General features: G+C 35.9%; 2 protein-coding genes across 2 annotated transcripts; both read right to left on the reverse strand.

The window, feature by feature from the left end:
- Positions 1–8,149: 8,149 nt before the first annotated feature.
- Positions 8,150–13,939, reverse strand: eef1g (eukaryotic translation elongation factor 1 gamma). The gene is made up of 10 exons (XM_058397365.1): positions 13,868–13,939; positions 13,065–13,223; positions 12,902–12,965; positions 12,079–12,221; positions 11,825–11,968; positions 10,431–10,560; positions 9,726–9,948; positions 9,390–9,562; positions 8,713–8,837; positions 8,150–8,450 (listed from the first exon to the last, which is right to left on the reverse strand). The coding sequence occupies exons 1-10, from the start codon at positions 13,877–13,879 to the stop codon at positions 8,292–8,294; spliced, it is 1,332 nt and encodes a 443-aa protein (XP_058253348.1). The 5' UTR covers positions 13,880–13,939; the 3' UTR covers positions 8,150–8,291.
- A 1,721-nt stretch (positions 13,940–15,660) lies between these two features.
- On the reverse strand, positions 15,661–18,518 carry LOC131357342 (DNA-directed RNA polymerase II subunit RPB7-like). The gene is made up of 8 exons (XM_058396269.1): positions 18,371–18,518; positions 18,011–18,120; positions 17,757–17,916; positions 17,190–17,240; positions 16,958–17,023; positions 16,791–16,862; positions 16,651–16,684; positions 15,661–16,408 (listed from the first exon to the last, which is right to left on the reverse strand). The coding sequence occupies exons 1-8, from the start codon at positions 18,380–18,382 to the stop codon at positions 16,395–16,397; spliced, it is 519 nt and encodes a 172-aa protein (XP_058252252.1). The 5' UTR covers positions 18,383–18,518; the 3' UTR covers positions 15,661–16,394.
- Positions 18,519–19,216: the final 698 nt, after the last annotated feature.

Genomic DNA, 19,216 nt, shown 5'->3' on the forward strand with positions numbered 1-19,216 from the left:
TTAAAGTTCTGTGTGACCGTTTGGTAGAGTCACTATATTTCATTAACAATTTTTTTTTAACTTAACTCAAGCCGATAGGGCAGCTGTTTGATAGAGGCCTAAATTTAAATAATTATGGAGTCTGTTAAAAAAAAAAACATTTATATATTGTTATTATTGAGCGAATTAAATAAATAATGCAAAGTAAGAATTTTTCCATTGCTTTGGACATCGGTGAAACAAAATTATAGTAGGTTTGAAATGCACCCACAAACTGTGTTTCACAAAACCTTTCACAAAAGGGAGTAGGGTTCTTCTCTGATTCTTTTGACATACTGATACTTTTCCTAACAAGGAAAAATGATGCCAAGATGCTAAGCAAGCAACTTATTTCTTACCGTCTTTTAATGGAAATTAAGGGATGATTAAATTTATGATTCAGGACATTTTGGGGTCTTATGCTACATTATATACACACAACTTTCACAAATTTCTGCATGGTCATTTACATATCACATTGTAAATGTTTAGTTTGATTGACTGTTTATCACGGACAATAACAACAAATGTTTGGCTTTGTCATTTTAAACCTCTTTGCGTGACACCTTGGTATTTGTAATTTCCATCCAGTTAACAAATGTTGCAGCACTAACACACCTGACGTACTTCATCAACGAATAGTGAGTGATGAGATGGTGGTGGAATTTAACAAACGCAAAGAACAGCTGAGTTTCCCCTAAGCAGAGGGTTGCAAAGCAAACATGTTCTTCTAGGAATCACACAAAATATAATAACTTGCAAAATGCACTTTTATTTTGTTACTGTTACTATATTAATATTGAATAGTAATTAATCTACAATGTTGTACAGCAAAACACTTGTGTGGTTTAAGACCTTTAAACAGTACCAAGAGAATTAGTCTCTTCTTAAATAAAATATAAGCAGTCAGTATATGACTGCCTCTTATTTACAGTTTTGCTCCCTTTTCGTTTTTTTTTTTCTTTTTAACAAGAGGCCTCCTATGAGCATTCCATTCCAGCCATAGTTTCATTTTGACAGTTTCAATCTGCTGTGAATGGTATACACCTCAAATCTTGCACAGGTTAACACAAGACTTACAATGTATCATTTGAAAAGGCACGTTAGTCTAAGGACAGAGAACGTCATCAAAATTGTCAACATTATCTAAAGATGCTGCTGTAAACATTAAATAACTTTCATATGACTTGTATATTACATGTCGAATGGCATGCCATTTTTGCAGGATCATGGTGCAATACATACTACATGGGACACAGGAGTACATAATGTGAATACAGAGTAGTGTGAGATCAGTGCAGGACATTTGAAGACTTAAGTGGTGAACTCTGATATTTATCAAAGTTTTAGTTTTTGAGCACTACGTCAGAAGCATACAGAGTGATAATCATTTCAAACTGACAAGATTTTGGTATGCCAATCTTTTGAGAAACTGGTTAAACTTGCAAGGATAAACTGATGAGCCTAAAAACATCATCAATTAGGTTTCACCCTGTTAAGTACATAAAACATAAGAACAATGCCTTTCATTAAAAACCTGAGCAGGTCCTTCAATCTTTGTTCCAGTAGAAAGAAACAATGCAAACAAATTTAGACAAAAATCTGACATTCTGAAAGTTGTGGTAAATGCTGAGTGGCACAGAATGATTCATCCATAATCCTGAAAAAGGAAGCTACTAAGTATACAGCAGTTTCAGATTCCTTTTATTTTGTCACGGGCAATTCCACGATTGGGGTGTCGTGTGTCACGGTGATATTAAATGTGAATACTTTAGGTAGTGTCCTTCACAACAATCTGCATGCATGTTTTAGATAAATAAATTAATTTGAATTGATTTAATTTTTAAATTTAATATGCATTAATATGCATTATGCATTTAAAATTAATATTTAATATGCATGGTAGTTAAAAATATTTTGTGTATTTGCTGAAACTCAAATGTGTTACTGTTTTATTCAAGTTTTTTTCTTGAATTGTTGAATTCTTGCTTTTTTAGATTCAATGATGTCAAATTATTTTTCAATAAATAAGTAAATAAATAAATACATTTTAAATCACTTCAGGGTTTTTAATAAATTTTATGTTCAGGTTAGTACCACCCCAATTCCAGCATCACCACCACCATCCTAACTGATATGAATATGCTGTAATGTGTTGCTAATGTGTTTTGTACTAAAGTTGCATTCAATGATAAAAACCAGTTGCTATGGAGTGACAACAAAGCTTCCAAAAACCAGTTTACACAAAACCCAAAAGAGGAAGTCAGACTTTCAGATCACGTTAATGTGACCCATTTAAATCAGCGCCACACCCAACCTCCCAAGTACTTGTATTTGCATCGTCTACAACAAAGATAAACCTTAGGAAATAGTGAAAGGAAAAAACTTAAATGGCAAGAATAGGAAGTAGTATTCATTTGACTGACTTTGTATTCATTTAATAAGAAGTTTTACATGTTCACATGGTACTCTGTTGGTACAGGCCCTATGCTTTGAGTAGCATATATCCTTGGGCAGTAACTTGCCTAACCACTTATTGAAGCAATGTGGTAAAGTAAACAATATCTCAACTCAAAATATACAGCGTGCTCAGCTTTTGGACCGCACCTCATATTAGACACAACATGATAGAAGGAATCATTTCACTTGATATTTTATGTTATATTGAACTGGGAATTCTACACATGTTCATTTTTGGATTGTGACCGTTTTGATTTGGCAAATGCGTGAGGTAACTACTACATTACTATTCTGGTTACATACAAAATTATTTAAAGTATTAATCTGTCACTGAGTCAGATGATAATCAACCACCCTACAGTGAAAAAAGTCTAATTATGCTTATTTACAGATGTAAATCTGTAAAAGCATACATGCAGGTGTTTGCTGATTAGCCTATGTAATGCTGTTCTTGACATGCTCTGCATTCATACCACAAAAATACTGGCACATGCTGGGTTAAATCATGATGGATGTGTTTACACTATTGTCAAGCTTTTGTGACAATGATAAAGTTGAGAAGGTGTGCCTCATGTACAAGGTTGCAATGTAATGGCCATTTCTAATAGGACCTAAATCATATTCCAAATTATTATAATTATCAAATATCAAATAATTATCAAATTTAAGTAAGAAACATAGTATTTGAATAGGTTACGTTCATAAAATAAATCTTGAAGGGATTAATGGAGTTTATTTTACAGTTAAGGGGTTCTGGCTGCAAATATTTGAGATGGGAGTGTGTGCACCTATGATGTACATTGTGAATACTCAAGAAATATGCTGCTGTTTGCTTATTAAATCACAGATTAGACCAGCATAAAGTTCAAGACATCTTTTTAGCCAATTTCAACTTTTCTTCTCTGACAATTTGATGTATTGTAGAAGTTTTGTGGATAGGACCACGCACTCTTGTGCGCCACCTCCCCCTTTGGTAATCTGAGCTTAAACAGCTATGTATGGGGTCTCAAGTCCCAACATGCAGGGGCTGTCTGTTTTCTCTCTTCTCTCTAATGCCTCTAATCATCCAGCAAAATCCTTTTTTAGGGGTGAACACTACAAAGCATTTGCCATGCATCAAAATAACATTAAAAATGTAAGCCAAAGTGTTTGAAAACTCAACATTTGCTTAATGGAAGGGGACGATTCAAGTTGAGTTGCCTTCCACATATTTCCCTGCAGGACCCTGACCTCCAACCCCTTTTCTGGAATTTTAAAATATTTTAGAAAGGCATTTTTTCTGCCTTGTTTATCCGCATATACAAACATGACTTTTGCACAGCACACAGTCTTAACATTAACACCAGAGAAATGTATACTATAACACAATTTAAAGCCTGTATATAAGATTAGGTGGTTTATATCTGATTCTAAACAGGAGTGTTGGAGAGATGTTTTTTCAACACAGTTTTTCTTGACCTGCTTCCAAACAAGGCTTGTTATTTTTTCCTGGCAGAACAGCATGGTGACTGACTCTAGGGGAAAATCCCAATATCAGAACAACACAGTGCAAACTACTTCCAGAGATAATATACTATGTAGACTCTCCTCTCATACACCCCCCTCCCCCTGCACTTTAAACAGCTCCAAGAATCTAAAATTTGCTTTTAATAATTGCTTATTTTTAAGGTACATAGAAAAATCAAGAGGAATGTCATCTCTGCTTTAGCTCTGCTGCCGTTCAAAAAGTGTAACTTAACTACACTGTAAACATAAAATAGTTCTCCACGTAATTCAAAATAGGCATTGTAAGTTCTGAAGTTGTCCATGACCTCTCTCTTTTTAGATGTGTCAAACATATGCATACCACAGTTGTGCCTTCACGTGGGACATATTTAAAGTGAATGTATAATTCAGACAGCTTTAGTCATGCTCACTCAGTGTCATACTTCCTAGCACCAGCCTGTTGCAGACCAGCAGATCTCAGACAGGAGGTATGTGCTGGGGAAAGAGATGGGCGGGGACAACCTCATGCAGCCAAGAAGGCAGAAGGGAACTGGTTGGGCTTGTGTGTACGTGTGTGTGCACATGTTTGACAGATATGGGAATAGAGGTGAGAAATTCAAGATTATAACTCAAACAAGCCATGAAGATTTTTTTAGAAGCCATTTAAACTCTGAAGTGAGTGAACAAATACAAAGGAAGCAGAGAGGAAGCCATGACCAGCTTTCCAAAACCAAGGGAGTTTTTGGCATATGTTCCATCACTCACTTCCCCTTTTCTTTTTTTTTTCCCTTGCTGTTCACAGGTTTCCACCCTCCCCTGAGGTTCTATATAACCCCAGAATCAAATAACAAATTGAATGAGACTTGCCTTTAACTTCTAAATTAAAGACAATCCATACACTACTGGCTTTAACTAGACAGAACAAAATAAGGTTTATGATACTGGACAGTCTCTCAAATCATAATCTAGTTTAATTAGCAGTTTTGTTAGAAATCTGGCAAGTTCAAGCAAGGAGGATCATCTGTAAACCTTGTGATAAATGATGGTTACAGTACTAACCTAGATGTGTTCAATGTTGTTTGTAGGTTTGTAGGCAAAGCATGCACACACCAAACAAATCTAATCTACTGGTCTGAACATAGAGACCAGATGATTAAACAAGTAGAATTGGGTGTGGCTCCTGCCTGGTTTGAATAAAAACCTGCAGCCACCCATGCAATAATTGACTGGTTATATCTCTTGGTACTTTTTACCACAACCTGCTCTAGAGTGACATCCAAAGTTTTCCACAAAAGTTGGCTGCAGGTTTTTGGTCCAACCAATAAGGAGCCACACCTGACTCCAGGTTAATCAGTTAATCTTGGCCTTCAATGAACAATTAGATGTGTCTCAGACTTCTTTAACCAATAGTCACACAGGTACTGATTAAATATGCTTTACCTAATGAGTGAAATAAGAAGCTGCTCAAGGCTCCACAGCTAACAGGAAACTCCCTAAAAAAGTTTGGAGCAGTTCATTTTTTCACAAATAATTGCTAAATGTGCAAATAGGACTATGCCATTTATAGTACACTGTTAATTATTACTTAAAGTACTTAAATACTATAAAGTATACATTCAATATATAGTGCAGTAACCTTTAGGTGAATATAGTTACCAGGTTAATCTAGTTTCTCCTGGTACTTAGGTTCCTCCCAAATGTAGTCACAAGGTAAGAAGTGTTGCTACTGATTAGCCTTGTCCTGAAGTGTCTACAGAATACACATTTTCGGCTACAGTTTCAAAAGGTTAATAATTTAAAGTATGGTGGAAGTGCTACAGCTGCTGAGATGCCTAGATTTATAGTATAGTGAAACAGTCTGCATACCATTAGACATAATTAATGGGGGAAATCTTTTCTGGTGACTGTGTTGCATTTTGGAACGTCTATTGTTGCAAGATATTCTGACATCATCTCAGCCCCACCTTAAGAGAGTGCCAAGGCAAAGTTATTCATTCTGGTGGGGAGAGCCCTAATTCAAATCTTGCTCAATAGATCTCAACATACATTCAGGCTTATAGACTACAACATTGAGAAGACTGAATTCATGAAACTCAACTGATGGGTTTAGCAGCAATCCTGTAGAATGATCTCTGCTTTTACTGTTCATAGAGAATCTGGATCTCAGTATGGCATAAAGCTTGCAGCCTTGATAACCATTGAAATTATTTATGGTAAAGGTAGAGCTCTACCTTTCAAAGAGTCTGCTACAGCTGATGAAATCCAGTCCCTCCCTGCACGCCAAATGGTTGTGAAACACACCACCTCCTGAGAATTATATCAACACACAGAACTGACCTTTTGTGATTACAGGTGCAGGATTACGACTTCCTAACACTCATCTCAATGAATTGATTTAATGTTTGTTCAGCACTGGCCATTCACATAGACTCCCCTTTAATGTGGCAATGAAAATGGGTTAAACTACTGTGCATTTACAATGAATAAAAGTTATGGTAATTCCTAATCCCATCACGAGATCAGCTTTGACATGTAGAAGGCTTGCAGCATTTCTGAACAAACCTAAAAATACAGACAGGCTTTCACATTCACAGGATAAGGTGGTATAGTGTATAAGAAAGCATTTCAATAAAGTGTAAGCAAGTATTTAAGCATACCTGGAGAGGTATAAAATGGTGTGCAAACTAAAGTAACATCAGTGATTCCAAGTTCTTGCACCCCCATGTGTACACCATATGCACTTGCAATAACAGTTTTTTTTTTCTTTCTTGCTCCAAATGACAAACTGACAGAAAAGTAAATGTATATTGTCTACAAGTCATATGCATACATGTACACCAGTCCTGAAGGAATGGGAATCTTATTCCTGTGGTTTGCAGGCTTACTTGTGACTCCACCAGGCTCCAGGGTGTGTCAGTGGACATGCCTGTTTTATGCAAACTACTCTATGCTTGGGGGTAAACGGGCAACCCAACTCCACCATGAACACTTATTGTATTTGTACTGGTTTAATGTCTGGCATATGGAGCATACTGGATTTTTTTTATATCAGCTTTTGTTTGTCACTCCAATAAAACATTAATTCTTTATCAGCACTGTAGACATGTGATTCAGGTAACTACTTCTTAATTTAGGTGTGTCCCATCAGCCTTGGGGACAAGAAAAAACAAAGTGAATTATTTTGATCCTAGGGAGGTCTAAATTGTAGTAATTACAATGCACACATTTCAACACATACAGAGGACTATATAATAAATAATTCAAGGTGGCAATCATGAATAAGTGTGGAGATGGGGATACTTGTCACAGCTTGTATCATGTTTGTGCAACATTTAATAAAACTATCACAAAGCCTGATTAATGTGTTATGTGCATAACCTTTAAAACAACTATGTCCCATATTCAAGCATAGCTCATTTCATGCTTCCAGAAAATAAAGCTTCACTGTTGAAAAAGATCAATTTTACTCTTCACAAGAATCCATTAACCTTTCACTTATAGCTTTGAAAAGACTAAATACATTTGCAAAGTTAAAAATGCTTCTCGACTTTTAAAAGCCATGTATGAACTCCATTTTAAGAACACAAAGTCAGTAACTTTAGTTCTTAAGAGCTGGTCTCCATTTTAGGAGCGTGAGACGCATCCTCCTATTTGCAGCTTTGAGCGCCCTCTGCTGCTTTACAGAAACATATCCATTTTATTACAATTATGTTATAATACCCTTGAAGCAGGTAGGGTGTGGTTAAGCATGGGTGTGCACTGGGAAAGGAATAATGACTCGCATGACACATGATCTGTGTTAACTCTTTGGAAAGTAAACAGCCATGAGAGGAGCAAAGCTGAGCAGATGGAAAGCTGCAACTGTGTAGTGCAAAAATTGCTACAAACCTGTACCAAGCTGAGCCACTACATAGCATTAAGTGTTTAGTTTTATAAGGGGTGTTTAGTAAACGTCAACAGAATTTGTCAGCAGTTACATGTTTCACATATTTGACCAATTACATGTCCTTTGCAATTATTTAACAAATTAAAAAAGCCTTGCAATACTCAAACAACCTGCTACCTTATATACACTGCCACATGCATATATTCACAGTCATCTCCACTCAGTTTTAACATTCAGCCCTTTTAGAGTAGCATGCAACAAAACTATAAAAGTATAAAAAGAAATAAATAAACCAAATGGGATTGTGAAAAGTACTTTTATTTTTTCCTCAATTCAACACCTTAGAATGCAACACCCTCCAACTTGATATTTCAGTTCCTCCTTCCCCCCCCCCCCATGTCCTCTGATTCAGGTATTGATAGTTGCTAAGTGCCACCACAGCTCACTTGAAGATCTTGCCCTGACTGAAAGGTTTGCCTACATGCTTGAATTCGCCCTCCCATGCAAAGTATTCCTTCACCATGGTCTTGCACTCCTCGCTGTCCACATCCAGCTTACGCCAGTTATAGGACTCATAGTCAATCTGCCAGTCGTCAGACAGCTGAAACAAGAAAAAAGGGGAATAAGCACTTTAAGAATGCTCATTTATATGAATAAGACATACCATTAACTGGACAAATTAAAATTCACAACACACACCACAAGATGCAATACTACAAGCGGTAAACCTATAAAAACAGACCAAGCAAAACCAAAAAGCCTTTTTTAGGAAGAACATTGCAAATATCACTGCTGCAGATGAAGCAATCTGCTAAAATAATCCCAAAACTTAAAAAAAAAAAAAAAAAAGTGAAGTGACTTACTGTGAAAGCTAGATCTTGGCCTCTGAAAACCCAAATGCCAGAGATAGAACTGTCGTTGTTCGTGCCAAACAGAATGACGCTAGCAAAAGCATTCTTCCTCAGTTTATCAAGCCGCTGGAACATTCCTAAAACAGAACAAACAGGGTGACTTAAATCACATGTTATTAATCCAATAGGGCATGCACACAGGTCATGCCCAAAAATTAAAAAAAATAAATAAATCAATACCAACATATTAACAGTGCAAAATGCCATTAAGATAACATTTCAAGTGATGTGAAGCAAATTAATGGAAGGCCTTTTTTTGTTTCAACCCCAGTGGCATTTCTGACATGTGAAAGTTCAGTGATGAATCTTATTTCTACATAAACATGAAAAAAAGAAGGAAAGCACCACTGTGGTCATAAATACAATATAACATTCTTAAATTACAAGCAATTTTCTCCCCACTGACTGTCTCCATCTCAAAAGTATACATTATTGATCACAGCATTAATGCTGCATCACCTTGATCAGCCCTATTCACGAGACATACATTACAAGACATACAACAAGCAAAGTCTCAGTTTCACAGTACTAATTGGTAGAATCTGGAGATTCAAGTGACTTGATATAAACTAGAAACATTCAAAGCTCAGCAAAAACATGAAGTTGCTGTCAGCATGCCCTGCACATACCCGTGATAAGATTGCAGCTCATGAAGGTCATGGTCAGCTCCTCTGGAAAGCGGTATTCGCTATACCAGATAGAAAAGCCCTCACGGTCAAAGTTTTCCCAGAAGTGCGGGATAGCCACAGTCAGTGTGTCCTCATTAGAGTACTTTCTCTTGAACTCATCCAACACAAATGAGCTGGGGGTAAATAAAACAAAAGTGGGTCAGGCTTCAAAAACCCTGAATTATGTACCACTATACATTTCATATTAGTGTATTACACAATGTTTCCTATACCAGTCTGTATTTCAAAATCAATATTTAGAGTATTTATATGCCAAAAACAAAATTATTAATTTACGTCTTTGGGAGGTGAGCAAATGGGTCCTTGGTTTTTGGTTCAGAGGCAAGTGCAGCTTCACACTCATCCATCTCCTCAGCTGGAGGGGCAGGTTTTTTCTCCTCCTTCTTCTTCTCCTTTTTCTCCTGCTGTTGTTGGGGCTGCTGCTTACCAGCCTCCTTTCCAGCTTTCTCCTTCTTGGATGGAGCCTCCTTCTTGGGCTGGTTCTCTGCAAATTTCTTAGCTACAAAAAAAACAGAACCAAAAATTGAGTGCAATTCTCCAGCCTAAAGTGAAACATAGGGGCAATTTTAGTTGGGCTAGGTCAGCTAAACTGCAACTAATTTTTAATAATGAATATACAAGTTAACAAAGATCTTGTGTGGCACAATTAACCATCATTTTCCCACAGCAATAAAACTTTCCTCCAGTCCATGCTGTACGCATTTTGTGTTTACAGTGTGAGGGGAAAAAAAATGAACGCAAAGTTTAAAAAGAAAGAAAGAAAATAAAGGGGGGAAAACTGCTATCTGAGGCAATCTGCCAGTTGCCTGTATGTGTAAATTCCTGTTTTTACTCCAGCAGAATTGACCATGCTGCTGAAACAGGAATGCAAGCATCATTTTTAAATAAAAGTTCTTAGGATCAAATAATCATATAAAAACTAAATAGACTGAGTGTCCAGCTAAGGTCAGCTAAGACTGCAAGTCAGACATAGCATATTACCATCAAACTGAGCCATCTTCTCACAGAGCTTGACTTCTCCAAGAACAGCTTTAAACTGGGGCTGATTGATGCAGGTCACAAACCAGCGATTGACGTTGGGGTAGGGCTGACGGAAGGCAGGCTCAAGAACCTATGAAAAGCAAGAAATATCAAATGGTTGCCTGTAAACCCTAACTGTGACTACTTTTCCTGGAAATGAATATCTTCCCACAGTTCTGGACCATATCCTTTAATTAAGCAAAGCAAGTCAGTCTGAACATGTTCAAAGGTGTATTAACAGGTTTAACAGCACAGCACTTTTACATCTGTCCTAGCCTCTTGGGTATGGGAAGCTGGCAAGCATTCTTTACACAGGAACAGACTCAGAGCAGAAACAGCAATTAATACTAGTTTGGCTCACAGCTTAAAAATTTCATAACAGAACAGTTATGGTTTTAAAATTTTTTTTTTTTAAAAACCCAAACAGCCCAGATGATGGATATCAATTTGACACCACAAAACTTCTAGATGAGAAGGATTTTATAAAAATGTTCTGCAGAGTTAATCACACAAAACAAAATGCACAATATACCTCACCATCCATATAAAACAAGTATTGCAGTATTTCCTGAAATTTAACTGTGAATATAATTTCTCCCAGTATTATTTACTCAACAGAACTCAAACTCCTGCCTTATTTGACTATTTGTAGCAGAATATTTGCACGAAAGGCTTCAGCCCTGAAATAAATTATCTACAGTTAGTATGATTCAGATCTGTTTCCATCCATATTCTGATCCAAATCTATTTTTTACTTGTTCCCATCAACAATTTCCACAAGATTCTAAAGCCTTAAATCAATGCATTTCCTACAGAGGGCATAAGAACAGCACAACATAGTTTACACAATACACAGCATTTTGAGAACCAGTCACAGGAATGACAGTGTTCAGACCATACAGAAACAAAATTGTTAAATATGCATTCTTTTGACTGAAATTAACCTAAACAGCCTGTTATATTGCACTGGGGGACATTCATTACCAAGATCATCAATCATCTCATGATCAACATACTACCATGTGCAGGATGATGATGCTACTCATTTTTACAACTTAGCTTGAGTTTTCTTTAGAGCAAATATAATCCACCACAAAGTTCATAGTATTTATGGGAAACACACTCAGCCAGGATACATAGTCCTGGGTTCAGATTAGTCAGTATTGTCCACCATACTGTCCAATGCAAAACTAGCTAACTAGAATTATTCTACCAGAGATTGCCAGGTGAGAGTACAGATGTCTAATATGCTTTTCTAGCACAGCCTGTAGCACAGCCAATTGGAGAAACTGAACACATTCTACAAGCGCATAAAAAGTCAAAAGAAACCTTAAAGAAAACATTATAAACTTTACCTGCTTGTAGAGCCAGAGTAGAGAGCACACCACAGTGATGTCAGCCAGACTGACTCTCTCGCCAACCAGAAAAGTGCGAGTGTTTAAGTGCTGGTTCAGAACAGTAAGCACACGCTTCACCTCCTCTTTGGCCTGTTCTGTGGCCTAGACACATAGAAACCCAGGAAAGGGAACAATTTGTAATAAAACTGGAATAAGGTGGTATGAATTATTATTAATCTAATTCCAGAAGCAAAACAGCAAAAACTACAGACCTGTTTGTTGAACTGCATGATGCCCAGTGTTGGGAAGACCCAGGCGCTGGCAGGAGGGATGATCTCAGAATCAGCAAAGTTGACCCACTGCAGTACCTGGGCACTCGCTTGAGGAGTGCTGCCACGGAGGGCATCATTGCTCACTACCAGAGAAGCAGAATGGACAATACAAACATCAAAATACTGTTCATGCCCAGATAAATAGCAGTATTTCAGTACATCATGGACATGATGCAGACAATTGGAAGCTCTGAGCTGCATTTAGTTTCATCTGTGTTTCTCACTCTCATTCCTGAAGCTCAAGTAACTGTGGTAGAACATTACTTACTAGGTTGAATTATTAGTGTGAATGAATGACAAACAACTACATACAATGCAGGAGACAGTAATTATCTAAATTAGAAGAACTAGTTAGTCAGCCAAACAATTAAAACGTTTAAACCAAATAAAAAACTTGTTTGAGAATGTCAATAGGGAGGAGAACTTTATCCTACTTGTCCACTCTGCATCAATGAAAAACAAAAATCTTATTACAGACACAAAACCTGGTTTGTATAATTATGCATTTAAACCAATTGATGTCAGGCAAGAGGTTGTCACAGATTAATAAAAGACATTTAAAAAAAACAATTTTAGCTACACATGTTCAGAGCTACTCCATTCTTAAAACCAACTCAGTTTTTAGGCTAATGGTATCCTACCTCTGTGACCTACTGAACCAGTGTTAATGTATTCATTGATAGAGACTTCAAAGCACTTTTGTACATGGCTCTGGATAAGAGCGTCTGCCAAATGTCAAATATAAATGTAAGATGATGCTTACAGTAATGAGCAATGGCATTGCTCTCAAACAGACAGAAACCATCATCACCCTGGTAAGCTGGAACCTAAAGACAAAGGCAAACAGTAAACAAATGAAGTAAGAAATTAAAATAAATCCGTTGTAGAGAACATTCAAACAGGCTGAAGACAGAGCATGTGCCAACCTTGCCCAAGGGAAAGTTGCTGAGGAAAGCAGGGGAGCGGTTCGTCTGCCCAAAGGTGAAGGCAGGGGGGGAGCTTGCCACCTTCAGGCGAGCCCCACTGTACTGGGCTGCAATCTGGGCCTTAAAAGCCCTCCAGTTCTCAGGGTACGTGTAGAGAGTCTGTGGACAACAGTATGTTAGTATCACAAAGCAAACATGAGCTTTACAGGGGGAAAAAAAAAAAAACTATGCAGTGATAAACTCATATCTTTGGGGGCATGACTACAAATGCATTAATGTAAAGCCAGATGGCTCCTTGTTAGGCATGTAGTTAATTATACAGGGTGTAAAATATTTTAGAGCACTTGCTTAGGTAGTATTGCTCCAGTTGGTACACAGCCATAGTCTGACACAGCTAACGTTATCCAACTAGCATCCAAACCTAAACAGAGCAAGTCAACTAATAAAACAAAATTATTACTAGGTTTAAACCATAATTATGATGTCTAAAGACTGTATAAATTCGAATTAAGATGGAGTCCGCAGTGATAAAGAAGCGTTACATGCGTGTTATGGTGTAACGTGGCACAAACCGAGAGCCTCAGTGCTACTCCCATCCAGCTACCCATTCATAATACATACTACTGACGCCATGGGCAGCGTTTTATAATAAAATAAACAGTGCTATGGCTTAAATAGACCTTACAAAAAGTAATTTCAAGACAATAAACTCAGCAGGAATGAGGATGGAGCTGATAACTGTAAGATTGTAAAGGGAGGTTTAAGGCTATTCCGAAAAACGGCTTTTCTTCCATCTTACTCACCCCTGCCGCCATCTTCAGGAAGAGAGAAAGAAAGAGCGAGGGCGCGCGTTGATGTCGTATAGCAGAGGTAGGTCGCTGAAATAATGCGTCATCTAAGCCGACAAGAGGTCTTTTTATCCTAGTAATCGCGCTTATGACTTTTTTACTATATATAAATATATATATAGTAAAAAAAAAAAATATATATATATATATATATATATATATATATATAGTAAAATGTATATAATGTGAATTAATTTATTTGAGTCATCCACCTAAACACCCATTCGTGATCAAACTCAATACCATTCTATAATAAAATACTCTGTAGTGTTTTGCAAAATAAAATTGTACACATCACAAATGGACACTATGAAAACCCGTGGACTTAAAGCGAGCTGTACAGAGAGAAAGAAGAAGGAAGATAAAATTGGAGCATTTCTGCAAGGAAAATTGATTTTACAATTGCACAAGATATGCTGGGTTGGTAAACTCATATAAAAATGACCAAAAGCTGTATTACAACCCAAATGTGCTTAAACAAAGTTTAAAACATTTAAAATATTAATGAAATTGTATATGCACCTACAGAACCAGATCATTTTTCTTTTTCTAAAATGTTTCTATTTGTTTTTCACTTGAATTCTGTTGATCATTTATTTATTTATTTTTACATCACAATAAGCGGTCATTTTAACTGATGTTTTTCCTGTCTTCAACTGTCCGGTCCTCCTAGAAGACCCAGCTGCAAACAAATTAGATTTTTTTAGGATGATGGATGAGGTTTTTATGACATCAGTATTTTCTGAAACGCACCAGCCCTTTTTCTGGGAAAACCTGAAACCCCTTCTTAGTTAAGTGTTTTCATATTAAAAGCCTCACCTTTTCTTCATATAGAACACTGATCATTACAGCTAAACAGTACTATTTTTGTCACAAGTTCCTTTAGTGTTGTCTTGAAGTGCAGGTGACCCTTTTATTTTATGCATCCTTCATGAACAATATAGTGTATGTGGTCCCTGGTCCACACAGTGGATGTTGACCCACTAGAATTCTGTTATAGTGAATTAAACCTGAAATAAAACTCTTAACTATTTAAAAATCATCTATGATATTTAGATGCTTTAACTGATGTGCCAAAGAAAGTATAACAACATGTAATGTGTGGAATTTGGAAAAACTGAGATTTGCTATCTTTAGAATGTGTATGTAGAAATGTAGTGTATGTAAATTGAATTTTCCTGATGAGTTCAATATAGTCTATCTATCTATCTATCTATGAATCTCAGCCTCAGCTGTAGCAACCTCGTGAACTACCATATTAAGTCATATCTAGCATCCTCATGACATACCAACTTTAACATCACAACATTTTAGTTGACCTATGAACAAGTTTAGCCAAATAATTTGACTCACTGAAGACTTCAAAGATATAAGTAAGATACCATAAAGAAATGAATAACAGTATTTACACTACACTGTATAAGTAAATAAGTATAATTTCATGCTTTCACAAACACTAATACCTAGATCATTATTTTGTGCATTAGACTGAATATAGTTTGTATTCGTATGCATGTTGTCAAACTAAAACCATTTTCCACTTCTATACCTCATGTACAGTATATACAGGACATTGCTCATTTTAGTGGAATATTTCTTCTGATGGAATAGACTGGGACTAACATTATCCTAGTCTTTCACCTTATTGATAAATGTATATCCATCTGGGATTTTACTTCACCCAAATAACACATTTTCTGAAATGATTTGATTAAGCAAACTTGCAAAAAAATATGACAATAAAACAGTTATGGTCACAAGACTTGTTTATAAGTATATATAAGTATATACAACTTGTTTATAAGGTTATATAAGTATATACAACTTGTTTATAAGGTTATATAAGTATATACAACTTGTTTATAAGGTTATATAAGTATATACAACTTGTTTATAAGGTTATATAAGTATATACAACTTGTTTATAAGTATATATAAGTATATACAATCAATTCTGTATTTCAACAAAGCCTACAGTCACCAAATGATGCAATATATAAGAATACCAGTTTAGTTGGTAGAGCACAGTCATAAGATGGACACAGATGTTGATGGGCATTTAAACCAAAGATACATATAGCAAATAAGCAGGCTCAGCTTTCTGAAAGATGTCTTTAACAGACAGCAGAATAAACTTGACTACAGCTGATCATCAAAATGCATAGATGGCAAAATGCTTTCTTTTACTCATCAGTTATGTAGACCCTCATTAGTTTTTTCCAGGTTATAGCCAAGTCCAATAATATTGTAGACTGCATGTGCTGATCTGAAATTCAGTTAAAAGGTTCCTTTACTTACAGCTTGTTCCAATTTTGTTTGAGGGTCCAGCTTAAAAATAATGTTTAAACATGTTCTGTAGGAAAACGACAATAAAAAAGTATCTATTCAAGCTCTACACTGCTTAAAAGATGAGCAGTGCAGTGAAGCAAAAAAATATATATGTACAAGCATATTGCAAGATGACTGCTCTTTGACAGACGCATCAACTAACAAGACCTGAAAAGACAAAAAACAGGCACATTATTTTCATTTTAGCAATACATGTCAAACTACTAAAGTTATTTTTAACCGACTTTCAACTATCCTTGACATTAGGGAAAAGCCTGTCCAATTTAATTAACATTCATTGTATGAAGACCATTAGTCCATTCAGTGAGACTTAAGAGTACCACTAATGCACCAAGAATAAACTAACTCTAGAAAAGCAACTATTCAGAAACAGTATCCAAAATACTTACCAAGGTAATCATCCTCGAGGGATCCAATGGCAAACTAAAAAAATGTAAATGAGAATGAATAGTGACTACACAGAGGGTAAAAAACAACCAATATTTAATATAGCTGGATTTATAGCAATATGAAATAACAATTTACTTACAGTATCATTCTTGTCTACTCGAGTACCAACAATCTTCAGTCGAATTTCATCATCTTGTTGGATTACAATGTCCTATATAAGAAATAACATTTACAAGTAAACTACAAAATAAAAGACGGAATAAATCCTTAAAACAATGTAGAATTAAAATCTCTACTCCACTTTACCTCATCCACCGTCTTGTAGCAGGGAGGATTAGAGTTTGGGTCAAATTCCATGTCTAATGGTATAGACTACACAAAAAGAAGACAGAATAATATTAAGATACTGGGCTGTTGACTGTTATGACTGGGTTCATATCTGAATCATATACAACTTAATGTTGTGAGTCTACAAGGCTGCATGAAAGATACTGAGGTATTCAAAACACTTGTAGCAGTAGTAAAATTTTCAGCTTACATGACGGGAGATAAAGCAAGACATTGGGCCAATTTCTGTAAACAGTCCAACCTGTAAAAAGATGACACGAATTTTCAAATACTAAATACAAATTCTGAAGCACAAAATTGCTGCGATTATGCACATTATGTGTAACACAAGATGGGAAGTGCATAAGAAAATTGGATGTGAACAAGAAAAAAGTAAAAATTTGTTACATAGTGTTATCAACAGAAGTTTGGTGTGATTATTTCCCTATACCAAGACATCCAAATGTGTTTTATTCCCCTTAGGCTACAGACATTTGCTATCAGTTACATGTTTAAACTTATTACTGAACAACAATAAATGTTTTTTTCATCCACTTATAGTTCCATTTTACATTGTGGAAGGTCTGTAAAACCAGTAAGGTCCTGTTATCACTCACATTATTGCAGCTATAAATACACATTCCCTCATCAGACTCTTTCTGTTTTCTGTCTTATATATTAATAACAAATAAAACAAATCTCAGCCTTACTGTGCTGTAAAATCTGTCTATATCCATCTTTTGGAATTATAAAGGAGAGCCTTGATAAAGAAGTTTACCTTGTTTACTTGAGTGACCACTGCATCCACAACCTCCCCTTTAAAAGGACGAAGCACAATGGCCTTGTATTTGACAGGGTACAAGACGAAACCCACGCCCGGTTGTATAACACCTGCTCCAATATTATCTATTGTCGTCACTGCAATGACAAAGCCATATCTACAACAAGGAAGGAAAGAAAGAAAGAGAGACACCACTAAATACCATACACAAGAGGGGACACTCAAGAGTGGAGGAGTTGGTCAGGACTTACTTTCCCGTGCACGTGCCTTCCACCTCTGTAAACAGCTTCTGTTTGACTGTGTTTAACAGATTTGGCCCAAAATATCGAGGATGGAGGAGAATCTCATGTTCCAGAGAGATCTAAAAAATAAAAATCACATCATTTTTGGCAGCAATTTTTACCCTTCAGTATCTTTTCAACTACATATACATGGCTACATTATCAACCACATTAGTTATCTGAGCAGCTGAGCAGGTAGCGCACGAGCGTTAGCCACTTCACTTCACTTCACTTCACTTCACTTCATTTCATTAACGAGCTGCAAAAGTACATTAAGTCAGTAAAGTGGATCCATTTATATTATATTCGGCCAATAAATTGGCAATTTACGTGATAAAACATATCTTAATCCGTGGTACACCCTTAAAACTGTGTAAAGATTATTAAACGGCTGTATTTAGGCGCCTTGGGACCCCAAGCTCCCGAACAAAGCAGAAATCTGTCGCACTTCCGGGTGAAGGCGATTTCAAAATAAAAGCGTTTAGTTTGCATTCCAAAATTATACCTCATCTGAAATATAACATATTAAAAATAAATATGAAATTAAATAAATATTTTTCTCTATCTATAGTGCAGTTGACCCTTTATCTTGAGAGTTTTTTTATGCATCCTTCATGAACGATATAGTGTATGTGGTCCCTGGTCCACACAGTAGATGTTGACCCACTAGAATTCTGTTATAGTGAATTTAACCTGAAATAAAACTCTAACTATTTAAAAATCATCTATGATATTTAGATGCTTTAACTGACATGCCAAAGAAAGTATGAGAACATGGAATTTGGAAAAACTGAGATTTACTAGCTTCAGAATGTGTATGTAGAAATGCAGTGTATGTAAATTGAAAAATTTTCCTCATAAGATCAATATAGTCTATCTATCGTCACGTAAGACATTCAAAAATAAGAGTCACTCATGTCATTATGTCAGTTGAAAGTTTTCTTATATATATATATATATATATATATATATATATATATATATATATATATATATATATATATATATATATATGCTATATTTTATTTAGCCCGTATTTACTGTCTATTTAATCTCAATAATTAAATTAACCTTGTTTTAAACGGCATTTATTCTTTTAGCTAATTTTGTGTCTAATCCTCTGAAATTCCAACAAGTAGTTTTAAAATAATAAATAATAAAACAATGTTATAACCA

The sequence above is a fragment of the Hemibagrus wyckioides genome, linkage group LG08 (genome assembly GCF_019097595.1).
Source record: "Hemibagrus wyckioides isolate EC202008001 linkage group LG08, SWU_Hwy_1.0, whole genome shotgun sequence".
NCBI lineage: Eukaryota > Metazoa > Chordata > Actinopteri > Siluriformes > Bagridae > Hemibagrus > Hemibagrus wyckioides.